The sequence below is a fragment of the Leishmania martiniquensis genome, chromosome 18 (genome assembly GCF_017916325.1).
Source record: "Leishmania martiniquensis isolate LSCM1 chromosome 18, whole genome shotgun sequence".
NCBI classification, from domain to species: domain Eukaryota; phylum Euglenozoa; class Kinetoplastea; order Trypanosomatida; family Trypanosomatidae; genus Leishmania; species Leishmania martiniquensis.
In genome coordinates, this window is record NC_090153.1 from 119,677 (window position 1) to 145,994 (window position 26,318).

General features: G+C 58.4%; 6 protein-coding genes across 6 annotated transcripts; all 6 read right to left on the reverse strand.

Annotated features, from left to right (window-relative positions):
* Positions 1–8,828: 8,828 nt before the first annotated feature.
* LSCM1_06672 (uncharacterized protein) lies at positions 8,829–9,896 on the reverse strand (the record flags this gene model as incomplete). Its single annotated transcript, XM_067324083.1, has 1 exon — positions 8,829–9,896. One exon carries the CDS (start codon positions 9,894–9,896, stop codon positions 8,829–8,831), a length of 1,068 nt encoding a protein of 355 aa, XP_067179430.1.
* A 3,551-nt stretch (positions 9,897–13,447) lies between these two features.
* On the reverse strand, positions 13,448–15,565 carry LSCM1_06673 (uncharacterized protein; the record flags this gene model as incomplete). Its single annotated transcript, XM_067324084.1, has 1 exon — positions 13,448–15,565. The coding sequence occupies one exon, from the start codon at positions 15,563–15,565 to the stop codon at positions 13,448–13,450; it is 2,118 nt and encodes a 705-aa protein (XP_067179431.1).
* Positions 15,566–17,461: 1,896 nt separating this feature from the next.
* LSCM1_06674 (uncharacterized protein) lies at positions 17,462–18,472 on the reverse strand (the record flags this gene model as incomplete). Its single annotated transcript, XM_067324085.1, has 1 exon — positions 17,462–18,472. The coding sequence occupies one exon, from the start codon at positions 18,470–18,472 to the stop codon at positions 17,462–17,464; it is 1,011 nt and encodes a 336-aa protein (XP_067179432.1).
* A 1,867-nt stretch (positions 18,473–20,339) lies between these two features.
* Positions 20,340–21,533, reverse strand: LSCM1_06675 (uncharacterized protein; the record flags this gene model as incomplete). Its single annotated transcript, XM_067324086.1, has 1 exon — positions 20,340–21,533. One exon carries the CDS (start codon positions 21,531–21,533, stop codon positions 20,340–20,342), a length of 1,194 nt encoding a protein of 397 aa, XP_067179433.1.
* A 1,176-nt stretch (positions 21,534–22,709) lies between these two features.
* Positions 22,710–23,021, reverse strand: LSCM1_06676 (uncharacterized protein; the record flags this gene model as incomplete). Its single annotated transcript, XM_067324087.1, has 1 exon — positions 22,710–23,021. The coding sequence occupies one exon, from the start codon at positions 23,019–23,021 to the stop codon at positions 22,710–22,712; it is 312 nt and encodes a 103-aa protein (XP_067179434.1).
* An 868-nt stretch (positions 23,022–23,889) lies between these two features.
* Positions 23,890–24,672, reverse strand: LSCM1_06677 (uncharacterized protein; the record flags this gene model as incomplete). Its single annotated transcript, XM_067324088.1, has 1 exon — positions 23,890–24,672. One exon carries the CDS (start codon positions 24,670–24,672, stop codon positions 23,890–23,892), a length of 783 nt encoding a protein of 260 aa, XP_067179435.1.
* Positions 24,673–26,318: the final 1,646 nt, after the last annotated feature.

Consider the following 26,318-nt stretch of genomic DNA (forward strand, 5'->3'; position numbering starts at 1 on the left):
TGGCGACGACAGGCACACCGGCGCAAATATCTCCGATGCCGACAGCGAAAAAAAACAATAATGCTATACCGACAAACAGACACAGAGGACACCAATACCCCCAACAACCGCAGTCGGGGAGTGGGGGAGAGCACAGAGTGACCGCGCCAACTCCGACTTTGGGTCGTGGCCGCACACCGCACAGATTTGACATGTGCAGAAAGAAACCAATGGTCAGCTCAAAGAATCCCGAAAAAAAAGGAAGCGCTCATGTATCCGATCACAGCCGCCACAGCGTCGATGGAGCAGAAGAGAACGGGTGCTCATAGCAGGGCTACACATGCCCCCTCCCCGCCACATCTAGGTTCCTCCTGCGCTACTCACGAAGAGACAGGTGGGTTGGGGAGACGTTGTACTTGTACACGTACACATCGGGCCGATGGTGAGCACGGTACGCCTCGATCTCCTCCTCGAAATATGGTTCATCGTGAAAGCTCTCGGGCAGCGGATCGCTGAAGTTTGAGCGCGCCAGCTTGGCGAAGGCGCCGGCTTTCTTTTCCGTCGTGTGCGGCGCCCAAGAGATCCGGCGGGCGTGACTGATAGCCTCCTTACTGAAAAAGTCCTCCGTGCGCACACTGAGAGCGCGCGACTGCATGGCCATTGCTGATGACACCACAGCGCCGCCACCATTTCCCCAGGTTTGGGGAGCCAGACGGCGCAAGCCCCCCTGCATTCTTTGCAGATGTCGAGCTGAGGCGGTGTCGCGATGTGAGGATGCGACAGGTGACTCTTCAGTCCACCGCTGAGGTGCGTGTGAGCTCACTGGTGAAGCCGAAGAGAAGAGCGAGAGGACAGAGGGGGACAAGTGACGAGACGAGGGAGGCAGCACCGCAGCAGCAGAGGCAACGAGGACCTAACTACCACGGGCCATGAGAACGACCAACTTTGCATGAATCAATGTGCCGTTGGCGCTAATTCGCAGCAGCGCCTACGCCTCGATGAGTAGCAGTTGGTGCTCTTCACTGCCCTCACGCCACCACCACCACCACCACCCGGCAGACGCCACGCTGCCTATGCACACTTGCCTGACGGTGATGTTTGTTTTGGTGCACTCTCCCTTGGCTTCCGCTCCTTGAAGGCGCCTCGGAGAAGGCCACGATGCATCTCCATCTTCGACGTTGTGCGACGCTATCGGGGAGAGCGCCCACGCTGGGTCCGCGCCTCGTCGACTCCCCGACTCTCTTTTGGTTGCTTCTTTGGCCTCGCATGGCACCTTCCACGTTTCTCTTGGATGATGAAGCAAGCCCACACACACGCGCCAGAAAACACGCGGAGGAGAGACCCAACCCCAACACAGTCACGCGAAAAAAAAGGCGCCGAGAATAGATATGGCAGTTATTGCCCCTTTCAGAGAAAGAGAAGCCTCGGGGAGGGAGCACCGAAGCAGATGGCCCGTGGCGGAAAGCGTCCTGACTATCGCGAGTGTGCAGACGAAAGCTACCAAGAGCGCTTTTCGAGCGACGTGGAAGAGGCACGAGCGAAACGCTCTCGTTCCACACCCTGGCTTAACTCCTCTCAGTGTCCCGCATCGTCGTCTCCCTTCGCCAAAGAGCCCCAGCCAGACGCCTGCGCCACACCCGACGGCAAAGATGCCACGCTCAAAAAAAAAGTGAGAGAGCAGACAATCACTCACACAGAGAAAATGCCGTTGCACTACAAAAGAGTAGAGAAGTAAAGCGATGCAACAGCGCCGGCACCAGTGGAAGAGGCGACACCACATTTGGAGGCACGAAGCCGACGAGGGAGTGAGAGGCACCAGCGGTGTGCCTCTCAAGGACGCCGAGTCGCGCACCAACCTATCCTCAGAAGGTCAGAGGACATGGGAGACGAGAAGATATAAACAACGAGCGGGTAAAGAAAGCGGAACGCAGAGGACTCGATCACACTTCTATGCACCGATTGCATGCACGCACACATGCACCGGCCGGGTGCCCACTCGACTCGCCTTGAGCCTTTCCGTATTGTTTGCCCGTTTCCTCTCTTTCTGCTTTCTGTTGCTCATCGCCTGGGCCGTCCCGCCCCTTTGGCAGTAACGGCCTCCGCGCTTCTCAATGGCCACTCCTCCTACTCACGTGGTGCACCAGTGCGTGTGCGCCCCATGCCAGAGTGAGGCATCAGCTAGACAGGGACGTTTTCTTCACCCTCCTCCCTCCGCTGAGGTGTGCGGCTCCCCGGTGGCGGAAGAGCGCGCCTCCGTGCGCGGTGCCTTCCCGGGTGTCCCGGGCCCCACACGCTGCGTCTGGAGACGCCGAGCCGCCGCCTCCCCCCTCTCCTATTCCCTCCCATCCCCCGCCAGTGCCGAGCCACTGCTGGCCGTGGCGGGGCGGCAGTGCCTTGGCCGCGTGGAGCGCTCAGGGCGGTGGATCGCCGCGGATGGCTGCGGTGAGGTCGTGAGCTGCGTTGCCCTGCAGCGACCCGCGACAGAGCACGTGCCCTTGCCATCCATGTGGTAGCCGAGCTGCCCGCGTGACTCGAGCGCACCCGCCCTCCCCTCTGAAGGGGTGCGCCGGGTGGACGGCGGCCGGCGCCACGCGAGCTGCTGTGTGGCAGCCTGCGGAGCGTGAGGAGGGAAGGGGGGTGGGGGCAGCGGTGGAGGCAAGTGCCGTGCACAGATGACGGAGTCGGACGCGCGGCTGCAACGCGCGTCTCCCCAGCTGCTGCTGCTGGCGCTGGTGCGCCCCACGCGAGGGAGGTGTGAGCGGCCGGGCGGGGGTGTGGGGAGCGGAGCGCTGCATCGCAGAGAGTGGGGCACTTTGAAAGGGAAAAAATGCCACCCGTCGCGGAGCTCGGGCGTCAGGGCGGGTGTGACTCGATGTGGATGTGTGTCGCGGCAAAGAGCGGGCGCGGGAGACGCGTGTCGCCGAGCGAGCGGAGGATTCGCGCGAAGATAAGAGAACAGAGAAGAGCGGGGCAGGGGAGGAAGGGGCAGGGATTAAAAGCGGTAGAAGCATGGCGACGGTCTTGGCGGAAGCGAAGAAGGCGCAGATTGCAGGTTGTTCCGCGGCATCCAGCCGTGACGGCGGCAACTCGTGGAGGTACGATCACCGCCGTGGGGCTGACGCACACGGCGGCCGGAAAATGGGCATGGCATTTGGCGTTGTCGGCTCAGAGCTTCGTGAGGTCACGTTCCTCACCCCCTTCACCGCAGCACGACAAGCGAGGCGCGGTGGCAACTGGATGCTGGCCGGCGCAGGAACAGCGCCACGGAGAGAGAGGATGGGGATAGGGGATTCAACGTGCGCCGAGAGAAGAGCTAATAAGAAGACGAAGTAGCGGCTCGCCACCCGATGAAAGAGTCACAAAGAATGTTTGTGTTGGTGTGTGTGTATGCGCCCTATGCAGCCTTCTCCTGTCAGCCGCCTCGAAAGCAAAGCGAGATGCACCGGTGGGTACTTCACGTGCGCTCTCCCTCGAATCACCTCCCCTCCTCTTTCTTTGTCCGTCACACGTCTCTCTTTCCTCTTCGCCCCGCTTGCTCATTGCAGACGCACACGTGCACGGCACTCTGCGACTGCCACATAAGATCCGTCACCTATTCTCCATCCGTGGCAATTGCTGAGTACCGGGCTGCGCCTTCAGCGTGAGGGTGGTGGCTCACTTCTGCGCCCTTCTGCACTTGACTAAATTTTTTTATTGGGCAGAGTACGTCAGAAGCTTACCCGTTTGATTTTTCTGTGCGCTTCACGTGTGAGTGTGCGTCTGCGATAGGGTCCGCTCACGCCCGTCTGTCTGCGTTTTATGCACTTCAAGATGTGCTTGCCTGTCCCTTTTTCTGTCGTCCCCTTCCCTTCTGTTTTTTTTTGCTCGCATCGGCTGTTACCTGTGCAGGAAGGCACTCACGCGGATTTGCTGTCATCGCCATTCGCGCCTTCATTCATTTTCGTTCATTGGCCAGAGGTGCTTAACACGTGGGAGAGTAAACGCACACACAGGGGCCCACTACCCACACAACCGTCAGCGCCCCTGAGAGACACCATCACAGATATGGGGATGCGCGGCTCTATCGATTTTGAATGGGCGTGCCGCGCTTACCGCTCGCAGGTTGGTCCATTGTCCCTGTCATCTTTTTTATTCGTTTTTCTCTTCCGTCCAGCTCCTCTGTTCGGCCCTCCAGCGGCGATCCGCAGCGGCAAGAGAAACAAAAGAGGGGAGGGGAGGGCCGCTGTGCTCACCGGAGCCGCAGACGCACGGGTAAAAGAAAGAGGCCTTGACTGGCCGTCGCGTACGGAAGCCTTTCCGAAACAGAGAGCCTCAAAGACACCCGCACGTCTTGCTGTGTATTACCTGTGGCCTCTTTGCGGATGCGCCTTAGCGCGTGTTTCAGTGAACGGGAAAGAAACGGCGCGCCCACCCGTTACCTCCTCACTGCGCTTCTCCGTAGTGCCATTCACACACACAGGAGAGAAGGGAGGAAGAGAAGGAAGAAAGCGAGAGCAATGACGTGCAGGTACGCTCGACAGAGGGTTTTAAAAACAGAGGATAGGCCGAAGAGGGAGGGGTCAGCGATTACTGCCCATCGCTCCCTTCGCCTTTGACGACACAGCCGGAGTGGTGATGCTGATGATGGATGCCGGAGGAACAACAAAAGAAAAAAGGGGGGCTGTCACTGCGGCAAAGGGGTGGGGGTGGGTAAGAGGGAGTGAAAAGACGCTTAAAAGAGCAACAGCGAACGAGCGAAAGAGAGGCGGCAATGAGAGAGGAGGCGAGACGAACGCCGACAGCGACAACACAAGAGCGAAAAAAAAAGACGAGAAGAAAACGGGAGAGGAACGCTTAACGCACACCGAGACATACATGACAGAGACCTCACACACACACACACAAACTGAAAGGGACAAAGAGACAGACAGACAGAGTTGTGAGCCTCAGAGACGACGTGGCCATCGACACAAAAAAAAGAAAACGAAAGCATACGTCAAAGGGAAGCCGCACAACACGCATTTAATAGAACAAACGGGAAAAAGAAAAAGTACATACAAGAGGACGAAGACGAAAGAGGATGAGACCCCTTACACACATAGACGCACCACATAGAGGCACCACACACAACACATACACAGAGAGAGGCACCGCTCTCTTTCCTTCGTCTTTCTCCGCTGTTTCATCGCATATTCCAGCCAGAATGAGAAACCTGGACATAAGCGAAAGTCGAGAACGATACCCTCGCAGGGCACACACACACACACTTACACACACGAAGAGGAACATCCAGGGCCGACCAAGCACAGACAAATCCTGAGTACAATCGCACGAGCTCCGTTAGACATTACACGCCCAGCACTCGCAGGCGCCGGCAGAGAGACACCAAGCGTTGAGCGTGCCCCCGAGTAAACACCGCGTTCAGCCGGTGCAAGATCGAGTCAACAAGAAAAGCCCTCCCTCCTCACACACAGAAACGCACATGCATATAACACATAGGCAACTTCGAAAGAAGGAGAAGGGAAAGAAAAAGTGCTCCGCACAGACGCACCACAACACAACAGCATTCAAGGCAGGCAGAGCTAGGTACATTTCATCTCACGCTCTTTAGCTCATGAAGCTTGGCGACAGAGAGGCAACGTGGGAAAAATGAGAAAGGCACGAGGTCAGGCAAACACCTTACGCTATCCTTCCACCCCTCCACCCACTCCTCCTCTTTTTCCCAGCAGCTGCAATGCGACCTACTGAGGCTAAACACACCTCTGCATCTTCAGCCAGAGTGCGACCCCCTTCCTCCCCCCTCCCCTGCGCAACAGCTATAGAAGTCGATATATATATATATATATATGTATTGGCAGGGCAGAAAGGAGTCCCACTAAAAAGGCTGCTCACTCTCCTCTCCGCGCTCTTTGTCTTCAAGCCGCCTCCGCCCTTCCCGCTGGCTTTTTTTGAGTAGGGAAAAGCGATGCGCCGCTTGTGCACACACACACACACAGACACCTATGCGCACCCCGCACAAAAAAAGGAAAAAAGGAAGAACGTTGGCAAACAGAAAGAGAGTCAGAGGTTCAGTCGCACGCATCGAAAGGACGAGCGCCCAACAGGAACGCCTCTGCATAGCCAACATCACCCAGAACAGGGTGACAGGAACGAAGCAAAGGCGAGACAAAAAAAAGGGCGGCGGCGGCGGCAAGAGGCGTTAGGAAATGCCTCACGAGGAGAGCGGATAAGAAACGCAACGGCAGAGAAGCAGCCTCACCATCGCATCCACGAGACGGCCGAGAGAGGGCCAGGAATGGCACCTGGAGAAGACTGGCGTGGCGGCGTGGCCCTTATCTGGCAGAGAAATCGGCCACAGGGGAAAACGAAAAAAAGGGAGGAGGGGAGGAGGGGAGAAGCTCTCGAAGACACACAGAAAAGAGATCACCGCCACAAGCTGGCATACACGCATCAAGGCGCGCAGGCGAGAAAAATCACGATTGTCTTGGTGACCATTTCCCTTGTCTTCTCATCCTCTGTCGCGCGCACTTCCCCCCACTCGTCTGTCTACAGCAGTGCATTCACAACCGTCATCGGTCTTTGCTCCTCAGCATCACCATCCCTGTCGGTCATCTGTCCTTTAGCTGCATCCAGCGGGTGCACGTTTATGTACATGACGTGCGGGAAAAAAAAGGACGAGGAAAGACGACGGAAAGGAGGAAAAGAGGGGGCGCGCGGGGAGGGGGAGGGGGAGGAAGAGGTGTGTGTGTGTAATGGTCGTAATCATGAGGAGGGCGGCCGCTCACTCATAAGATTTCCCCTGCTCCAGTCCATTTTCGCGTTCCCATCAGTTTTGCTCTGTTTCTCTCTCTCCGGGACGAAAGGGCAGTCTGACGACGGACAGAGGGCATCTAATCCTATACAAAATATTGAAAAAAGAAATCCAACAGCAAAGAGAAACATATATATATATATCGGGCTGAAGAAGAACAAGCCGAAAGAGAGGAGGAGGGGAGGGGAGGGGGGTGAAAGGGGGAGGAAGAGGGGCACAAGCGCAGACGCGGGAAGCACCGCGCTACGAGTAGCAGGTGGAAAAAAAAAGGCACACCGCAGACGTATATGTAGATGCGAACGAGGGAACATGAGCGCATACATGAAGGGCACAAGCGGAGGACTGGGCATACACCTATCGGTAGTTGTGCACAGCAAACGAAGAGCATCGAGAGACACGCGTCACGCGCTTTTCGAAATCCGAGAGGCCCATTTTGTGCTTAGGTGTGGACATGCATGACATCGGCGCATTGAATGAGGACGGATGCAACGAGGGGTGAACACCATGGTTGCCGAAAGGAGTTCACAATAGACCCCTTTCAGCTTCATGGGCGCAGGTCGAAAAAAAAATTGGACCTGTGCTGATCGAAAGGTCCCCATGACTTCCCGCTACCCTTTCGCCGCTAACGTGTATGTGTATGTGCGAACCTCCCCGACCATACCCTCTTGATGGTGGTGAAGGCGATGGCAATGCCCCCCCCTCCCCTTCCCCATGAGAGACTACGAGAGACAGGCGTAGAGGGAGCGAGTCCATTAGCGAGGTGCACCGAAGCCGACGCATAGGTGCACATACGCGCGCGGCCCTTCTATTTCGCTACTTCTCTCTCCCACACTCTTCTTTCCTGGGCGGCGCCACGCCCCACAAGTCCCTCTCACACACCTCATTGTGTTCTCTCCTTCCTTTTTTTTCTTTTCCTTCGTTCGCCTCCCCTCACATTCCTTCTCCTCCTCGTTTGGTCCATCCTCGCCAGCATCAGAGGAGGAGTGCACAGGATGGCAGAGGTGGGGAAGAGACGAGCGAAACGCACTTACACACACACACACAACAGGAAACACACAGGCAGAAGAGAGAAGCGGCGAGACGCCAGTGTGTGTGCGTGAGTGCATGCGTGCGTCTCTCTCTCGTTCGCTCTGTGCCTGAAAATCACCCAAGGCGGTAGATACACAACAACAGCGCACACACACATATATATATTAAAGACGCGAACAAAAAAGGAAAGAAGACGATCCGGTACACCAAAGACAGCCGCCAAAGCACAAGACCGCAGAAGTTAGCGGGCCGATGGAAAGACATATGTACACGCCAACACACACGTGCAGGCTGCGCGCCTCTCCATGTCATGAAAGAGGGAAGAGAGAGAGAGCAGAATGCGGCGTGTCCTCTCGCCGATGCAGGTGAGGGGGAGGGTGGTGACAGGATGCGAGATGGGGAAGGGAGTGGGGTACACGCGGACGCACCGACACACAAACGTTTTGCCACTTCTTCGAGGCATGAGAAGGAAAAGTGCAAAGGCCAGCAGACAGCCGCCTCGAGGGGGAGTACCCCCGCAGTCCCCCGCCTCGATAATCCTCGGTAAAGGGGAAAACGAGTGCAAGCGCATGCCCGTATGAGGCATACCAAGGAGAGGGGAAGGAGGCGACCCCGGCCAGTGTGGCGCCGCACCACAGGATGGATACTAGTCAGCAAAGGTCCTTCAGCTGCATCCGTCCGTCGTCGAGTGCGTGAGCGCCGAGGCGTCGTCAAGGGATACGGAGGTGACAACAACGAAAAGCGAAAGGGGTAATAAAAAGAAAAAACACAGCAGAGAAACCGCTCGCTGGCCCCCCCTACTTCCACCCGTCCTCTCCTCTCCCCCACCCCGCCACCACCGTCTTCGTCTGCCGGCTTCTGCTGCTTTCTTACCCGCTACGGCACTCGCGGCACCGCCGACGCCGCATGCCCACGTATTCGTTCGTTTGCCTCTTCTGTTCCGCTGTGAGGGCACTCAGCCGTCATCTCGGCCCGAGCACTGAAAACGGCCTCCTCCCTTCCCCGCCCAAACTCGTTTCGCCTCCCCACTCTACTTGCAGATCAGCTTGGCCTTCTGCGTTGCGCTCATGACCTCGATCTCGCCCGGCAGGAAGCGGAAGAGGTCTGGGGGGAGATCCTTGTTGTTCGGCAGCTTTGTAGCCGAGTCGTGAAGCTCGTCAAAGTAGGGGTGGCACAGTGCCTCGTACGGCTTTGTGCGCTCCTCCGGCAAGTACTGCAGCAGTCCACTAAGAAGATCATACGCCTCCTCCGCATCCTTCAACGACTGGTCACAGAACACGTTGCTCCACGGAATACCTTTGCTATTGTATAAATCCACGTCCGTGTGAGACGGATTCAGTTTGCGCAGAACTTCCCGAGACGGGCAGCCGAGTACGCGCACAATCTCGTGCAGCTGGCCGGCGCTGTTGTCGCCACGGAAGATGGGCTCACCGAGCATCATCTCCGCGAATATGCACCCCACAGACCAGATGTCAACGGACGTGGTGTAGTGTTGGTTGCCGAAGATCAGCTCCGGGGCGCGGTAGTATCGGGAGCAGATGTATGCCACGTTCGGCTCTGACGGCGACAGCTTCTTTGCGCTGCCGAAGTCGCAAAGCTTCAGCGTGCCCTCTGCCTCATTCACAAGCACGTTGTGTGGCTTGATGTCGCGGTGACACACGTTTACGGAGGGTAGGTGCAGGCACCCGATACTGCGGATCAGCTGAAAGAGGAACACCTTGATCAATATCGGCGGCGGGGACACTTGGCGGCGGTAGTAGTTTCGGCAGCAGCGGTGCAGCGTATCCGGCACGTACTCCATTACGACATTGAGGTAGATGTCGCGGCGGTCGCGCTCACCGAGGGTGTAGAAGTAGCTCTGGAGCTGAACAATGTTGGGGTGGTGCAGCACGGCGAGGTCCTGCATGATCTGCAGCTCGCGGTTTCGGAAGCGCGGGTCTTGAATAACCTTCTTGATCGCCACGCTCGCCCCTGTCGACTTCTCCTTTCCTAATTGCACCGTGCCGAAGGTACCCTGCCCAGCCATGCGTTCCACCACGAACCGGTCCATCTCCTTACGACTTCGCTCGTCAGCCGCATCGGCTGCGTTGAGTGACATCTTGTCTCGGGGGTGACTGGAAGACGAGGTGGTATTCTTTCTCCTGCTACTGGGGCTGAGCCTGGTAGTGAGCTTCTCGAAGAAGGACGGCGTTGTTGCGAAAAGAAGAGAGAGTAGGGGAAGGGGGGAGGAGGAGGACGTATACACCAATAGGCTGACGACCCCCTCGTTGCGCGGAAACGATGATGCGTGCACACCAACGCAGAGCGTGAGAGCGAGGAACACACGGCCGCGCTACGCGCCGATGCAGAAGGGGACAGGTGAAGAGATACGCTGGCCAGGCTTACACATACACGCACGCGCACGACCTAGTCAACCTGTACACTTCACATGCACGAGAGGGACAGAGCGGGGGGAGGGAGGGGGCTGAGAGAGGGGCAATGGGAGGGGAGAAGAGCCGCCCGCAGCTGAGACACACACCGACACAGGCACGACGAGCCCCACAACAGAGAAGGGACGGGCAGCCGGAGCGAGACAACCGAAAGCACACAAGCGGGTAGGCAGAAGAGATCAGCCAGCCGGTGGAAAGGAGATGAAGAGGGGGAGCGAAACGAAAGGATGATAAAGCGCCGCCTCACACGCAGAAAGGCACACGGAGGGGAGAGGGGGGGGGGGCACGGCGTATTTTGGAGGACGCGGAGAGAGGGAGACGAGAGAGGGCGAAAGGCTCCTCTGTTCGGGCCCGCCCTTTCCTTCGTCTGGACGTCGATGCGTACCCAGAGTGACCTCTTGCGTATGCAGCTGTGTTATCACGAATGGCTTTGGTGCATGCGAGCCTCGGTGTGAGCCGAGGAGGAACGATTTCCTTTTCTTGTCTGCCCGTTGAGCTCTTCTCTATTTGTCTGCGTGAAAGCACTGCCGCTTCAGTGCGCGGACCTCTCGCTTGTGGTGAGACGGTCGTTCGCTCTCTCTCTCTTGCACGGCTGGTCCCCTGCCCTCCACTGCGCGCCAACAAGGAGCAGAGAGGCGGTGAATGGGGGACGTGAAAATTCGGAGCAGGCACACTCAGTCGCGGAGGAAAGAGAGAGAGTGGTGTGAGACGTGGCCTCTCTTCTGCTGCTACTTGATCTGTAAGCAGCACAAAGCCCAAAGCCTCCCTCCTGGTTCCGATTATCTGCGTGCACCGGTACCACCGGAACGAGAGGGGCGGAGGGCGGGTCAGAGACGCGGCGAGTGCGAAGTGATATAGAGGGAAACCAATACGAGAGAAAAAAGACAAAAAAAAAGAGCCGGCGCTGGAGGTGTAGGGATACTTTTCTAGACAGCGGGCGATCGCCGATTCAGCTTTAGATTTCTTGTTCGCGTGAGTTTGCGGGCAATCAATTCGAGCGGTAGGAAGGCGCAAGACGAACAGAAAGGGAGCACGTCACACGCACACGCACAAGCACGTCCACAGAAATTCGGAGATGAGGGAGAGAGGAAGGGGGGCAGATGGGCAGAAGGGCAGGGACGGGCAGGGGGGGTGCAGGCACAAGTCGAAGGAGAAACGACGAAGAAAAGGAGAGAGGATGTGAAGGGGAGTGGGAAAAGGCCGAGAGGTGCGCGCGTGACGAGGGTAAAGATCGGAATGTCGCAGGCAGCAGTGGAACGAACGACTTCTTGTTCGATGCGCTGAGCAGCCAAATCCAAAGCAGTGGTGAGCAAATGAGAAGAGGGCACAATGGAGGGGGACAAGAGGACGGAGGGGCCGAGTTGGAAGAGAAAAGCCTTCAGTCAGCGAGGGAAAAAAGGGCAGCGGAGGCCCACGCGCACCGGGAGGGAAGCGCCGCAGAGTTTTTTGGGAGGTACCCGTTCCTTGATACGTGCCTGTTGATGCATCGATAGGTGAGTTCACGCCTCCGTCTCAACATCCGGTATTCCTAATTGTTCGAGCACGTCACTTTCAGCTTTTTGCTGCACGCTAGGAGGCAGAGAAAGAAACGTTGTGAGGAAAGGGGACGACACAGTCACCACCATGGACTCCAAACTTCTTCTTTCATCTCCTTGATGCCGTCGCCGGTCTCGTACACACACACTGTGCATCGTTTCACAAATACTGGTGCACAAGCCTCCTTCGCTCTTCCCACCCGTGTGGCTGGACTCGTCTTCAGAAACGCAAAATTGCCTCTCATGATCCGCAGGAAACCGCCAAGGTACTTTGAAGAGCGAAAGAGCCGACGAGAGGATTGGGCCATAGAGACGGGCCCAACCCTCGCCTGAAGCGCACCGAAAGGGCTGAGAGTGTGGCACCGCCTAGCGCGGTAGCAGAAAGAGCTCATCCACGTAAGCGCACACATGTCTACACACCATTTCAAGAGCGCCGGAGAACTGTAGGGAAGCCTCTCACGTTTACATATCACAGCGGCACATTAAAAAAAAAACTTGGTACGCCTATTCTCTGCGATGCAGCGCTCCGCTCCCCACACCCCCGCCCGGCCGCTCACACCTCCCTCGCGTGGGGCGCACCAGCGCCAGCAGCAGCAGCTGGGGAGACGCGCGTTGCAGCCGCGCGTCCGACTCCGTCACCTGTGCACGGCACTTGCCTCCACCGCTGCCCCCACCCCCCTTCCCTCCTCACGCTCCGCAGGCTGCCACACAGCAGCTCGCGTGGCGCCGGCCGCCGTCCACCCGGCGCACCCCTTCAGAGGGGAGGGCGGGTGCGCTCGAGTCACGCGGGCAGCTCGGCTACCACATGGATGGCAAGGGCACGTGCTCCGTCGCGGGTCGCTGCAGGGCAACGCAGCTCACGACCTCACCGCAGCCATCCGCGGCGATCCACCGCCCTGAGCGCTCCACGCGGCCAAGGCACTGCCGCCCCGCCACGGCCAGCAGTGGCTCGGCACTGGCGGGGGATGGGAGGGAATAGGAGAGGGGGGAGGCGGCGGCTCGGCGTCTCCAGACGCAGCGTGTGGGGCCCGGGACACCCGGGAAGGCACCGCGCACGGAGGCGCGCTCTTCCGCCACCGGGGAGCCGCACACCTCAGCGGAGGGAGGAGGGTGAAGAAAACGTCCCTGTCTAGCTGATGCCTCACTCTGGCATGGGGCGCACACGCACTGGTGCACCACGTGAGTAGGAGGAGTGGCCATTGAGAAGCGCGGAGGCCGTTACTGCCAAAGGGGCGGGACGGCCCAGGCGATGAGCAACAGAAAGCAGAAAGAGAGGAAACGGGCAAACAATACGGAAAGGCTCAAGGCGAGTCGAGTGGGCACCCGGCCGGTGCATGTGTGCGTGCCGGCGAAGCGAGAGGCTCACACCCCAGCAAAGGATTCGCCTGGCCCGTGAAGATTCAGAGGCGGAAATCGAGGATAGGGGGTCAGAGGTCACTGCCCTCTCACGCGTATGGCCTGCAAAGAACAGACATCGTGAGGGAAGAGCAAACGAAAAAGAGAGAGAAGGGAGGACGCCGGCGGCGATTGCAAGCATGCATGACGGCGGCCTCATCGGTACCGTCCACCAAAGCAGCGGCATGCATGAAAACTCGTTCTGCTCATGCTACCATCTCACTCACCTTGTGCCTTTGAGCCCCTCTTCGCGTAGCACACCGACGTGCTTTTCATCCAACCTAAGTCGCCTAGCTGTTGTAGACGACGCGCAGGTATAGCAGCGGCTTTGTTGCCGAGCGCACATCGATCTCTGTCATCGCGAACGGCAGCAAGACATCTACTATGACTTTCGGCACCGCCGAAACCGTAATCTGCGCAGCAGTCCACTGTCTGCACAACTCCTCGGCAGGGGCCGCCCGTTGCATCGCGGTCCCCACACGCTGCAGGAAAGCCTTGCCCTCTTTCTCGATTCGCCCTTCTTCTGCAACCACAGCCGACGTCCCCAGCTGCTCCAGGCGCTGTAAACTTTGCGCGACGTACGCTGCAACACGCAAGTTGGCCGCCGCTACGTCCGGAGGAAGGTCAATCACCGGCGCGCACGGTGGCGCACGAGGACACCCACCCACACCGTTCTCTGCTGCCAAGGTGATGCCAGTGCATGGGTGATAGGGTCGATAGACCTCCACCACAAGCTCGCTGAACAGCTTCAAGCCCAGACTGATCTTCGACTTCGGCGACATGAACGTGTCGAGCGCGCTGCTGCGGGAAGTCGGTGGAAGACGCTGGTTGCTGCTGAAGGCGCGATTCAGAATCTCGAGGAAGGTTGTCGGGGCTCGCAGCACTTTAATGGTCATGTTCACAGCATCGGGGTCGTCGCCTGGAGGAACAACCAGCGGATTCGGGGCTGAAAACTGCTGCAGCAGCGCACGAGTAAAGCGTAGTGCCGCCCTTTTTGTGCCCTGTCCCGGCGACACATGACTTGCGGGGACTTTTGGTATGAGCATCTCCACGTCGACGGTGGTGCCAAAGACTGCCAGTGCATGAAGAATGTGATAAATCGGCTCTAGTGCCGTCTCCTTTCCCTCCCTGCGGCCTGCAGAGGGTGCGGTGGACGGATGATGCGCGCCGCAGCCGCCGCTACCCGACCCGCCAGCCTCCATAAGGCCTTGATGCACGGCAATGCGATGCAACGCCTCGAAAAATTGCAGGCCGATCGCAGTGTAGTCGACAGCGGATTCCCCATCGCCGAGAGCGTCTCCAATGCGCCGTGCCAGCGGCGTGAGCACGTGGTGAATCAGGTAGGCGCGCTGCGCCGGGTCTTCCAGCAGCTGAAGAAGTGGCGCCAGTGCCGAGATGTGCAGCGGCACACTTAACGCCGCCTCGACCTGCGCAAGGGTGCAGGGAGCGCCAGCGGAGTTGAAGGCAGCCTGCGGCACGGGTCGCACCTGGGTGCGTGGCTGAACCAGGTGCAGAAGAATTTCAATAGCTGCAGAGAGCTCACCGTTGGGGTTGTCGCCGGTGTTCCACGGAGCAGAGGTACGGGTTGTGTTGCAGAGCTCCGCCATCGTCTCTGCCAAGAAGGTCTGCAGACTGCTTGTCATCTGCGCACATGCGGTCGCTGCATCTGCTAACGGTTGTCCCGTCTGCGACGACTGCACGTGCACAAACGCCGTGATGCGCATGATGTCCAGCTGGTCTTCGGTGTCTATTCGATCCGCTACGCTGAGCTCGTGGAGAAGCGAGATGGTAATGCGACCGTACTGCTTGTTTGGAATTGCTCGCAGTTTGGGTGCTGCGGCAAAGCCGATTCCTTTGCTGTCGTAGCGGTACGGCGTCCACGCCGGCACCTGCGCCTGCCGAGCGGCGCACGAGTCACAGCTGCTGAAATGCTTCCGCGCCCACTGTCGCACGCCGCGAACGTCATTGGGAAACAGCACGAGGATGCCCGTAGTACGCACGGCAGATGTGTTGCTGGTCATGAGGGCCGAAACGCGCCCCGGCTCCTTAGGCGTCAGCGCTTGCGCCGCAGCGGCCGCCAGCTTCTGCAGAACGGAGGTGCCGAGCGAGAACGCCGGATCCTCTAACTTTTCCTGCAGACTGTACAAGAAACCGTCAAGAAGGTCAGAACCAGTATTGAAGGTCATGCGCTGCGCGCCCCCGGCCGCTTCCGCAGCCAAGCATTCGCCCTTCGCTACACGCAGCTCCGTGACACGGGTGATGAGGTCTGTGAAGGCCTCCTGCTGCTCGGCCAGCACTGCCTGAAAGGTGCGCGTTTGTTCGGCCAGATGCGCCATGGCCACTGCATGCGCGTCCTGCTCTGCCTTTATCTGCTTTCGCAGCTCCTCCACACTCACAGGCGCACTCATTGTCAACGGCCGTAGATGCAGCAGCGACAGACACACACACACAGGGAGAGAGAGAGATGGAAAGGAAAGCACGCGCGACACGAGCACTCTCGAACCCAAAGCAACTGACAATCTGCGAGCGTCACAAGGTCCTTTTTTTTCTTCTTCCGCAAGAATGGTGGGCGTACGCGTGTGTGCCTCCGCTGTGACTTGCCCACGACAGAGAGGTGCGAGACAAACAAAAAAATAAAGGAAGCAGTACGTTTTCTATGAAGAGCAAACTGCAGCAGCGGGTAATGGGTGTGCGCACGTCTTTCGGAGCACTACAGGGAGGGAAAGAGAGCGGGCGTGCCTCTGTCCGGTGAAGATACAGAGCGAGCAGGAGTGCACACACAGACACGCCCATAAGGGCAAAGACAGCGATGCAAGCAAGCGAGAAAGAGCGGCACAAAGGTCGTACCAGTGCCGCCGCCACAGACTCAGCAAAGAATATTGAAGGAGGTGGAGGAGTGAAGTTAAGAGCACAAGTCCAACGAGATGCAGAAAAGCGCGTGTCGGTGCTGGAGAACGATTTCGAGCGCACACGGGATGGCACGACTGTCAAGGCGGAGTGCAGAGGCGAGGGCGGCTCGAAGATCCAGCGGGGCTGAGGTTGGTCAAGAATGCAGGCATGGGTGAGCTGGTCCTTTCTTTCCACCTCGGCGCACCGCCTCTGCATGGGTGCGTGGCAGTGCAACCGTGCATTCCGCGGTGTGTGTGTGTGTGTGTTCAGCATGCACAGAAGGGTTTTGCCCATGTTTTTTTTCTTGCTTTCCTGCCCCCACTGCCGTGTCGGCCACGCCCACTCCCGATGAGGAGGCCGATGTGCGAAGGCAAATCACCGATGGAGAGACGACGAGGGAAGGTGGACGAAGGGCTGGAAGAGCCACGAGCCGCGGGGAGAGGAGGTGGAATGAGGATCGGCCAGCTGGGGGACGAATTGTATCCAAAGGCCGATCGTTAGAGCGAGGCGCCCCCATGGGGGCGTGTGGCGGGTGTGCAAGGCGAGGAGGAGAGATCGGAGAGAGCATCGAAGCAACTCCAAGCGAAAAGAGATGGCGATGACGTTACAACTGTGGAGAGCAGAAAAGACGACAGAGGCGAAGGGCAGAGGTCTCGGTCTATGCGGCACATCACCTCACCCACACGCACACACACACGGGGGGGGGGGGGGTAAAGGGTTGCTTGCGTAGAGACCGTGAAGTGGGGCGGGCAATCGATAACAGCAGCAGCAGCAGCCAAGACAAGGGAGAGAGCTGGGACTCCCTGCCCTTGACCCTCACACCACCTCACTAAGCCGCTGAATTCACTCGCATAGGCGTACCGAAATCACTGCAAGAGGAGACGGGGGAGCACAAAGACGCACAAGAGGGGCCGAAAAGCACAAGGAGGACTTCTCCATCCTCATCCAGCTGATACAGGATGCGCGTGTCTGCGCGCAACGCATACGCCAGCGATAGCGCACACAGATGGTAAAACGGGAGCGTCCAACCGAAGGGAAAAAGGGAGGGAGACACGAACAAGACGGAGAGCTGAGAGAAGCGGTTATTATCACAGCTGTGACAGGGGGGAAGGTGCAGGTGGTGGTGCCACACCCATGGCATCCATCACAGCGCGTGTCTGCGCGCATGTGCGCGTGTGCGTCTGACGGTAAGTGCCTTCGACGTACTCCATATGGTACGAAGAGCAATAGAAAAAGTGTGGCGGAAAGGGGGGAGACAGAGAGAGCCAAAGAGAGAGGCGCTGCCAGTGGGGCACCCCGGCAAAGACGACGGTCGGAGGGGAGAGGGGGAGGAGGAGGCGTGCCGCGGCGTCGGTTAGAAAACCCGATACAGCGCCTGGTCAAGAGGAGCACATTGGGCCTTATAGGCAAAGCTGTTACAGGTGAACAGCGATCTTGTTTCTCCAGAACCGATCGAAGGCCGCCTCCGTTTCTTTGAGCCCCTCCGCCAGACTCACCTGCGTGGTATCGAAGACCTCAATGTCCCCCTTGTAAGGCAGGTGGCGCAGCTTACGCAGCTTCTGCTCTACATCTAGCTGACTAGCCACGCGCCGCTCGGCGGCTTCCCGGCTGATGTGATTGCGCATCATCACCCGATCAATTGCCGTCGCCGGACTGCAGTGTGTCATCCAGAGATCGGTGGTCAGTTCGAGCACCTCGGTCATCTCACACAGCAAGGCCGCCTCGATAATGACCAGCCCGACGGTCGGCGCTGTCACAGCGGCGGCATCAGAGGCCGTTGACGGCGACGGAGACGGCGGCGCAGCGGCGGTGGGCGGCCTCGCACTAGAGGGCGAGCTCCTGGCCGGTTCCGTAAAAGGCGGGTATGTTGGCCTGAGACTCGCACACACCTTTTCGTACTCGGCCTTGATAGCGGCCGTGATGTATGGCCAGCAAATGGAGTTCAGCTCCTGCAGTTTTCGCTCCTCAGAAAAAACGATCTCACCAAGTACACGGCGATCAATGCGGGGCTCCGCCTTTCCTGATGGCGCGGCATCACCACTGCCACGGCCCGCCCCCGACAGCCCTGGGGCCGAGGAACTTGCTGTATGACCCGCTGGTTCAACTGGCGCCGGCGCCGACAGGACAGCAGTGCCGAAGTGCTGCAGCAAGTCGTAGTAGCACGGCTTGCCAGGCTCGTAGATGTAATGGCCGACCAGGTCAGCGTTGATGTAATGCACTCTCACCCTGGAAGACGGGATCGCCTGCGGGCGCACCTCTCTATCACAGTCCAGGTCAGAAGGTGGGCTTGCGCTGTACTCCACAGCGCCGGTAGCAGTGCTAACATGCTGTTGCCGCTGCTGCGCCACCTCCACAAGGCGCTTGCAACGGGAAGTCTTTCCACTCGCAATGGTGCCGGTGAAGCCGATGGTGCGAATGGCCTTCATCGCGACGGCACGCACCCCTCTGCGGGGACGTTTTTGACGGCAATCCGCCGCTAGATGATAGAGATAGAGAGAAAGACTCGCAGCGAGGGAAAACGCGCCAGATACAGTGCCTCGCACGGCTGTGGAAGGGAGCCCGAAGTTACGTATGACGGAGATGAAAAAGAGGTGACTAATAGAAGCGCGAAAGACGCGAGCCTTGTTGGAAGAGCGCCGTCTCACCCCTCCCCGTCTCCTCACCTGTGCGTCGCGCAGGGCAGCGCCAGCGTCCGTCCGCAGGCGAAGATGACGTGAGCCGAGTAGAGTGCGCGCGTTGGCGTATTCGTTGTTTATTTGTGTAAAACTTGATATGTTAGGGTCTCGTTCTTCTACTTGACCGTTACGAAGAAGAGAGTCAGGGGGAGGGGTGGGAGAGGTGTGCTCTCCACGTGCGGCGGACGCAACAGAGTTGACGAGCAGATGATGGGAGAAAACGCAGGCGAGAATGCGATGGCGGCGGGCGAAGGCATTCAACAGAAATAACGAGAAAAAAATTAATAATAAAAGAGGGAACAGTCACAGAAAAGAGAGACAGAGCCGAGGCACCCGTTGATAACTTTGAGGCCGACCGCGACAATCAGTGTTGCAACTCCCCCTGGCGAAGATCGCAGAAAAGCGTCGACCGCACCGGGGCGGGTGGGCCGGCGCCGCTGCTCGTCGACAGAAACGACAAGGTTGCCAAGCCGACCTGCGCAGCTCTGGGAAAGGAGGAGCACGAGGCACCCTCCCATCGTCCACGAAAGGCACACACACACACAGAGCGAGAGAGGGAGAGGGAGAGGGAGGGGAAGATGGAAGAGAGAGAGAGCGGCAGGAGAAGAAAAGTGCTCAGGGGCATCGACGCCAGCAGAATTGAAAGAAAAATGAGGTACGCTACAGTATCGCATCGGCTGGTTGCGGCTCGCCTTCCCCCGTAAATTCGACCCCCTTCCATCGTCTCGGATGTGCCCCCAAGTGTGCCAAAACCGCACAAGACGTTCGCTATCGGGGCGCTTCGCCCCCGCTTTCTTAGATGCTTTTCTGTTATTCATCTCTTGTCCATTAGGTCACGCGGTCCTTATCTGCTTATTCGATCCTCATCCGCATCACCCTCACCCTCCTGCGCACACAGATGTACACTACACACGCAGACAGACGTGCATGCGCACCCTACCGAGCGCGAGAAGGGGGGGGAAGAAAAATTAAAAAAAGGAAACGACGATGAGAGGGGCACTGGGTCGGCATCGGCGCATTTCGCTGGCACCTAGAAAAACGTTTATCGCTGCGTTCGTCTTCGCTCCGTTTTCAGTGGTCGACCGCTAACCTCTGTCACTGCTTTTTTTTCTCGCCGATGCACTGAATACGCAGACACACATGTATGCATATATATATATATGCATACATGTGTGTCTGTATTGGCTCCGATTGGCTAAAGCACATGCCAACAACAGACAGAAAAGGCGGAGAGAGAGAGGAGGGGAGAGGGAAGAAAGCGTGGGGGAGGGGGAATCAGCACACAAAATACTCAGTCACACATGCATGCACCATGTGCGCACATTACTGTGCAAGATATTATGAAAGTCAGAGGCAGCGCGGCGCAATTGTACGGACTGCATGACGGCGAGTCACAGCTCCTCTGCACAAGCATGCTCACCTGCACACACACACATACACACGGTGGGGGGAGGCATGGAGGACAGGAGGACAGGAGGGAAAAAAGGGATAAGGCGACATGCATAGCCAGAAGGGGGGTGAATAGTCGAACAGGAAACGACGTCCAGAGATCCCTCAAGCCGTGCAGCTGAGCGGTATGCGATGAGGCGGCAGTACCCCTCCGTAGTGCGCCAGATGATTAGGCCTTCACCTTTTTCAAAGACGACACGGCACCCTCCCGCGGCTTTCGAAGCCTGGCAGAGGCCGGCTTCTTCTCGCGCACCTCTTCGATGCGAATGTCCTTGTTCAGCTTCGCCAACTTCGCGACAACATCCTTCACGAGGCTTGCCGTGGCATCAGCAGGGCGCTCCAGCTGCACAAAGGCAAACGCAATAGTTTCCGGTGCGGCCTCCTTGCTGCGGCGACGCTTCTCATTCCTTACAAGGTTTACCAGCTTCACATCGGCGACCGGACTCACCATGGCGCGCACCTGCTCCTCTGTCATCGACTCCGGCAGCTCCTTCAGGATTATGTCGTAGTAGATCAACGAGTCTGACGCCCTGTGCGGCTTCTTGGCTAGCTTTGGCGTCAAAGCCACGGCTGATGGCGAGGCGACCTTCTTGCTCTCCTTGCCCGCCTTTGCACTCTTGACTGTGGCCTTCTTATCTTTGGTTACCCCGCTTTTGTCCGTCACGCGCACCGCGATGTTCGAAAAGGCAGCGCCCCCGCCCACCTTCTGGAGGCGGAGCGCCTCTGCGAAGCTCGCAGGCTTCTTGATGGCTGCCGGGACGGATGCAGCCGCCTCCTCCGCGGGGGCGGGGGTGGCGGCGGCAACGTCAGCGGCACTCGCCAGAGAAGCCGACTCACGAGCGTCGGCGCCCTTGGCAGAGGGCCCAGGTGCGTCTGTTGTCGTCTCCTCTTCGGTATCCACGGGATCAACAGGAGCGATCACCTTCAGCTGCGCTGCTGCCTTCAGCAGTGGCTTCACCGCCGATCGCGCCGCTTTCTCGTCTGCCGCGTAGCTCAGTTTATCGCTCGTTATGCCGTACGTGTTCCTCTCCAGCTCGCGCAACTCCACCTCCTGGGTGAACGGGTGCGTGCTGGCGTTACGAACGAACTGGCCCTTCACTACCACCTTAATTGCCCCAGATGTGGTCGGTGTGGATGTGACGTCATCGAGCTTTACTTCCGCCACGCCCTCTGACGTTAGAGACGTAAGCAGCGAGGATAGCTCGGCGGTGCCATTCGCCTTCTTGTAGCGGTGCACAACATGCGCCGAGGGGATGTAGAGGGCGGCCAGCGCCTCAGGGGCTTTCACAAGTGTGGTATAGTAGTGCACTGCAAAGCTCGCGCCGATGCTCTGCAGCTGCGTGCCAGACGTAAGCATCGTCATTGATGGAAGTGGGAGGTGTAGAGGGGGCGAGGGGGGAGGGAGTGAAAGAGAACTGAGCCGCAAAGGCAGAGAGGTAAGCGAGCAGCAGCCGAAGCTGTTTTTTCCGCGTGTGAAAATGTTTTGGGCGACGGTTAGGGGAGGGAGGGGGGGTAAGACTTAGTTGTTAGGCAGAGTCGAGCCGGCTGCACTCAGACACGAACGAGAGCACGCGGCGTTAGTCACTCGAAAAGAGATGGAGAGGCCGACGAAGATGGGACCTGTTCTCGTGCAAAGTCGTTCTCAGCGTCTGTGTATGTATCAGCGGTGTCGTTGTGACTAAATGTCAGCAGCTTGGGGTTACACAAAGCTGACAAAAAAAAATGGTATGGGGAGGTAGAGAGAGGGGGGATTGGAGTAGGAAGAATAGCGATCTTGGTGAGCCCATCTTCATGCCACCAGTACGCAGACACACCGGCTGCAGTCATGCATGCGATAGCCAAGGCTTGAGCGAAAGGGAGAAGGCCTTCTTTGCCAGCCATGCCTCGAAACCGCCCTGTGCGTAGTGTGTAGATGTGCATGAGGACACTCGGCAAGCGCGCGTGAGTAGATTTGTGCGACGATCAGAAAAAGAAACGTCGGCATTCGCCCAGCGGCGAGGCTGCGCCAAAAGGGGAGAGAGGGCGCGCTGTGCGGCAGCAAGAAACGGATGGCGGTTACGCCACAAACGGATGGCGCCGCTTCTCCTCTTTTGTTTTTCTGCCTCCGCCAGGCGCTGAAGAAGCACATACCTGTGCCCCACCTTCACGCCTCCCCAGCTAACGGCACTCGGAGGGAGGCCTCTCCCCACTACTTCGCCCTCACACATTCTCTCCTCGCAAGCGAAAGAGCAAGACTTAAAGCGGCAGTGGTCGAGCGAGCAGAAGAAAAGGCTCATGAGCGTGCGTTGTACATGCACAACTGCACGCAGCTCAGGACGCTGCGGAGGTGCTTTGGGCACGGCAAGAACGCGGAAGAGCATCCGAAGCGGAAAGGACGCGGAGGAGAGGGCCGGCAGAAAGAGTGCGCTCCCGTACACCGGTTGCAGCTGACCTTTCCTCCTCTCCTCTCCTCCACACACACACACACACATCCTGCGATCCCTCCATTGGTCCGCCACAGCGGATCCACCTTCCCTTTTTGATGCCTCTTTCGATCTGCTCACGACGACTTGGAGGCCCACAAGCGCTGAGCGCGCTCCTCTGGCGTCATGCGCAGCTTTACGTCCAGAAACTGCTGCGCGTCCAGCACCTTCCAGTTCGAATGCACGCGCTTGCAACGATCACAGCGGCATGTCACCAGCATCCCAGAGTACCCAACGGCGCGGCGCTGCTCGTCGTGGTAGTTGCGGCAGTGCTCATCGGAGTTGAAGAGGATGGGGTTAGAAATCGGCTTGTACCCTTGAGCACTGCGCTGCATAGCTGAGCACTCGCCGCACCGCAGATAAAACTTCTGGAAGAACCTGTTGGACATGATCGATCGCCTGTTCAGTGCAGCCGAGAAGGTACCCAGCAGAGATAGATGAAGGGTTCGTGAGAGAGGCGCACACGCAAGCGCAGCTCTGCGGCGCGCTTACAGTGCTGTTACGCGTGGGTTGATGATGCCCTTGTAATAGCCACCGTATAGCAGGTGCCGCGCTAGCTCGCACAAAGACCGGGGGGCGGTGGCGGTGGTGAGTGCATCACGCGCGATGAGCAGAGACGCACATACACGCAAAAAAGAGGAAGAGGGAGGCAGAGAGTGAAGGAGTCACCAAAACTGAAAAGTGATACCTCACATTGGCGATGACACCGCCGTCGAACGGCAATCGCACAGCAGTGTCGCGCCACCCCCCCCGCTCCCTTTTCTTCCGATTCGCTGAGGCGAGGATGGGAGGGAGCACCTTGTGGGGCAATGGGGCGTTTTGTGCACCTTTGCAGCAGTCCCTGCATCTACAACAGCAGATGGCGCAGCGAGCAAAAGGCACCGCGCGGGTCACGCCATCATCCCCCCTTTCCCTGCACACACACAGAGAGAGAGACTTCTTTTCCGCATTACGATGCCGCCGCCGCCCCCTTTCGCTCCGCACGTCGAATGCACTGAGGCGGGGATGGAGGAGGGAGCCAAACGTCAGATGAGAAGCAAAACAAAAGAGGTTTCGCGAAACATCGACTCCATCGCGACCGCACAAGCATGCAGCGCACAGCAACATTAATGCGTGCACGCATCGCACCAGACACCTGCGTGTGGGGGCAGGACGTGGCCGCACCCACAACCAAGCACACGATCCGCCCAAGCGCGGCTGCGCCTACCCTCATAAGCAGTCTTCAGCAAAGAAGTGGGAAGCTCTGCATGGCCTCCCTCACACGACCAACTTCTTGCGACGCGGAATCCGCTGGCCTGCTGCCGGGTTAGACACTTCCGCCAAAACGTTCTCAAGGCCCAGGTATTGGCCCTCCCTCTTCGCGTTGTTGCCAAGGGCGGTCATGTTCGCTCGCCACGCGCAAGAGGGGCAGTATGCAGACCACTCTTTTATTTGTGGGTGCAATGGCGCTTGCCCCGGTTCCGTGAGCCCGGTGCGGCTTCGGACCGTCGCACGGTAGAGCAGTCCGCACGACTGGCACTTCCACTCCGCGCGAAACTTGCTCGTCACGCTCAGGGAGCCTATGTTATCGTTCTTCTCATTCATGGCAAGGCCTTTGAACAGCTCCGGCTGCGCCTCCTTCAGCGCCACCACGGGGGTCTGCTCTCGCAGCACCTCGGAGGCATAGCGGCCCTTGCAGAAGTTGCACCCGGCATGGTACTTGGTGCGTACCGAGACATTCTTGCGGTAGGATGCGCCGCAGAAGGAGCACTTCCAGTATATGCGACGGTGGTCGTTCCACCGCACATCGCTCAGCTGAATGTTCAGCTCCTCCTCGTTGCGCTTCACATCGATATCTTGGATGACGGTGCCGTAGCGAGCAGCAAAATTCGTGAGTCGATTAGATTCCCGCGTCACCCAGTTGACCCCCTTCATCGGGAGCTGACGGCCAACGCTGTAGTTGAGATACATGGCGCCATAGCGCATGTTCGGCCACACACTGGACCAGCGCGACTTCTGCTTGAACTCCGCCGCCGCCAGCACGCATGATGGACGCAACATCGTTCCGGCCTCGGTGCGTTGTGGGGTGCAGAGGTCTGCCGCCGTTTCGTTGCTGCTGGGACTGAGTTGCCTGTGCTATTCGGGGGGATTCGGCTGTCTGCAAGACGGACGGAGAAAACGGAAAACAAAAAGGCGACAGGCAAAGCGCCGCCACTGTCCTCTGAGCGGCACTAAAACAAAAACGCGTCGGCCGCCGAGAGCGAAAGCGGGCCGACCACACACACACACGCACCAAGACAGAAAAAAAAGGCCCTACGTCTACCAACGACGCCGCGTGGAGTGTCTTTGTTTGTGTTTGTGTGGCTTTCGTTTTCGAACGCGCGTCCGTGGCTTACAGGATGGGGGAGAGGGACGGGAGAAGGAGAGAGTGTGTGTGGGGGAGGGGGGAGGAGGACTGGCAATGCTTCTCCTTCCCCCCAGTGTCCCTCACAAGAAGCTGCGGGCGGGCCAAAGCAGGGCGATTGAGAGGAAGAAGCTGAGGAAAAGGTAAAGGGCAGTGAGCTGGCAGAGAGGTGAAGGAAAGAGAGAGAGAGTTGTGGTGGAGGAAGGGAAGGGTAAGGGGGGAACGGCAGGGACAGTCATGCTTCGAGCGCCGAGAGGGAGCCCCCAACCTCATAGAGGGGTGATGCGCTCCCCATGAACGGGTGGAAGTGAGACGGCAGGCACATGGACTTCTGGCCCCCTCTCCCCTTTCCTCGCCTCGCCCGCATGCCTGCCGCGATCTCGCGCTGAGCCCATGCCATTCCTCACCCTCTACTCAAGAGGCGTATGTGTCTGTATACGTTGTGACGCTTCTGTGAGACCGTATCAACTGCTTCACACATAAACCGGAGAGAGAGAGAGGCTGATGCCGAGACGCTGTTCCAGGGTGTATTTCGGGGGGCATGTTAAGTTCGTTACGGTGTGGTGTCAAGCTCGCTGACTTATTTTTTTCGCTGCGCTCCAAGCAAACGCAGCCACTTAAAGTGCTCACAACAGTATTAGTAACACGAGAGAGAAGAGGATGACTTCATGTCAGCGCTTCCGGCAGAGAAAGGACCGTCTCATTCGGCCACCGCATACGCAGAGGCACCCCCCAGGCACACAATACAACGCGGCAGGGTGAGCAACAACATCAAAAAGAGGAGAAGAGGTAACATTGATGTGAGTAGAACAACCGGTGAAGCGATGGGGGCGCGCACAGAAGCCGCTGTAGGTCTGCCAACATATACGCGCGGCCGCCTCAGCAGCGACAGCGCGAGCCAAGGCAGCATATAAGAAAAACAAACGTGGAGAGCGAAAAGCGAAAGTGCAGACGCGGCGCGGCGCCTGCAGCTGCTGCTCTCATCACAGAAAGGCGAAACAAACAAAAAGGGCACAAGAAAAGCGGGAAAGCGAGTCGTGCATGCGACGCCCCTGCACCGCGTGCACAGAAAACTGGCTGCTGTCCCCACTGCAGAAACGAGACCGGCCCACAGGGTCGAAGCAAAAAGGTCAGCCTCCAGGCGTCAGCCCTCTCATGTCCACCCTCAAGTGCACAGGTAGGATCGCCGCCCTTACACCGAAATACACCCCTCCACCCCTCCCTCCCCGCGCACACACACAGACACATACACATAGAGAATCGTTGCCTGCGCAGCTGGATTCCAAGCAGCGGCACCCAAGCG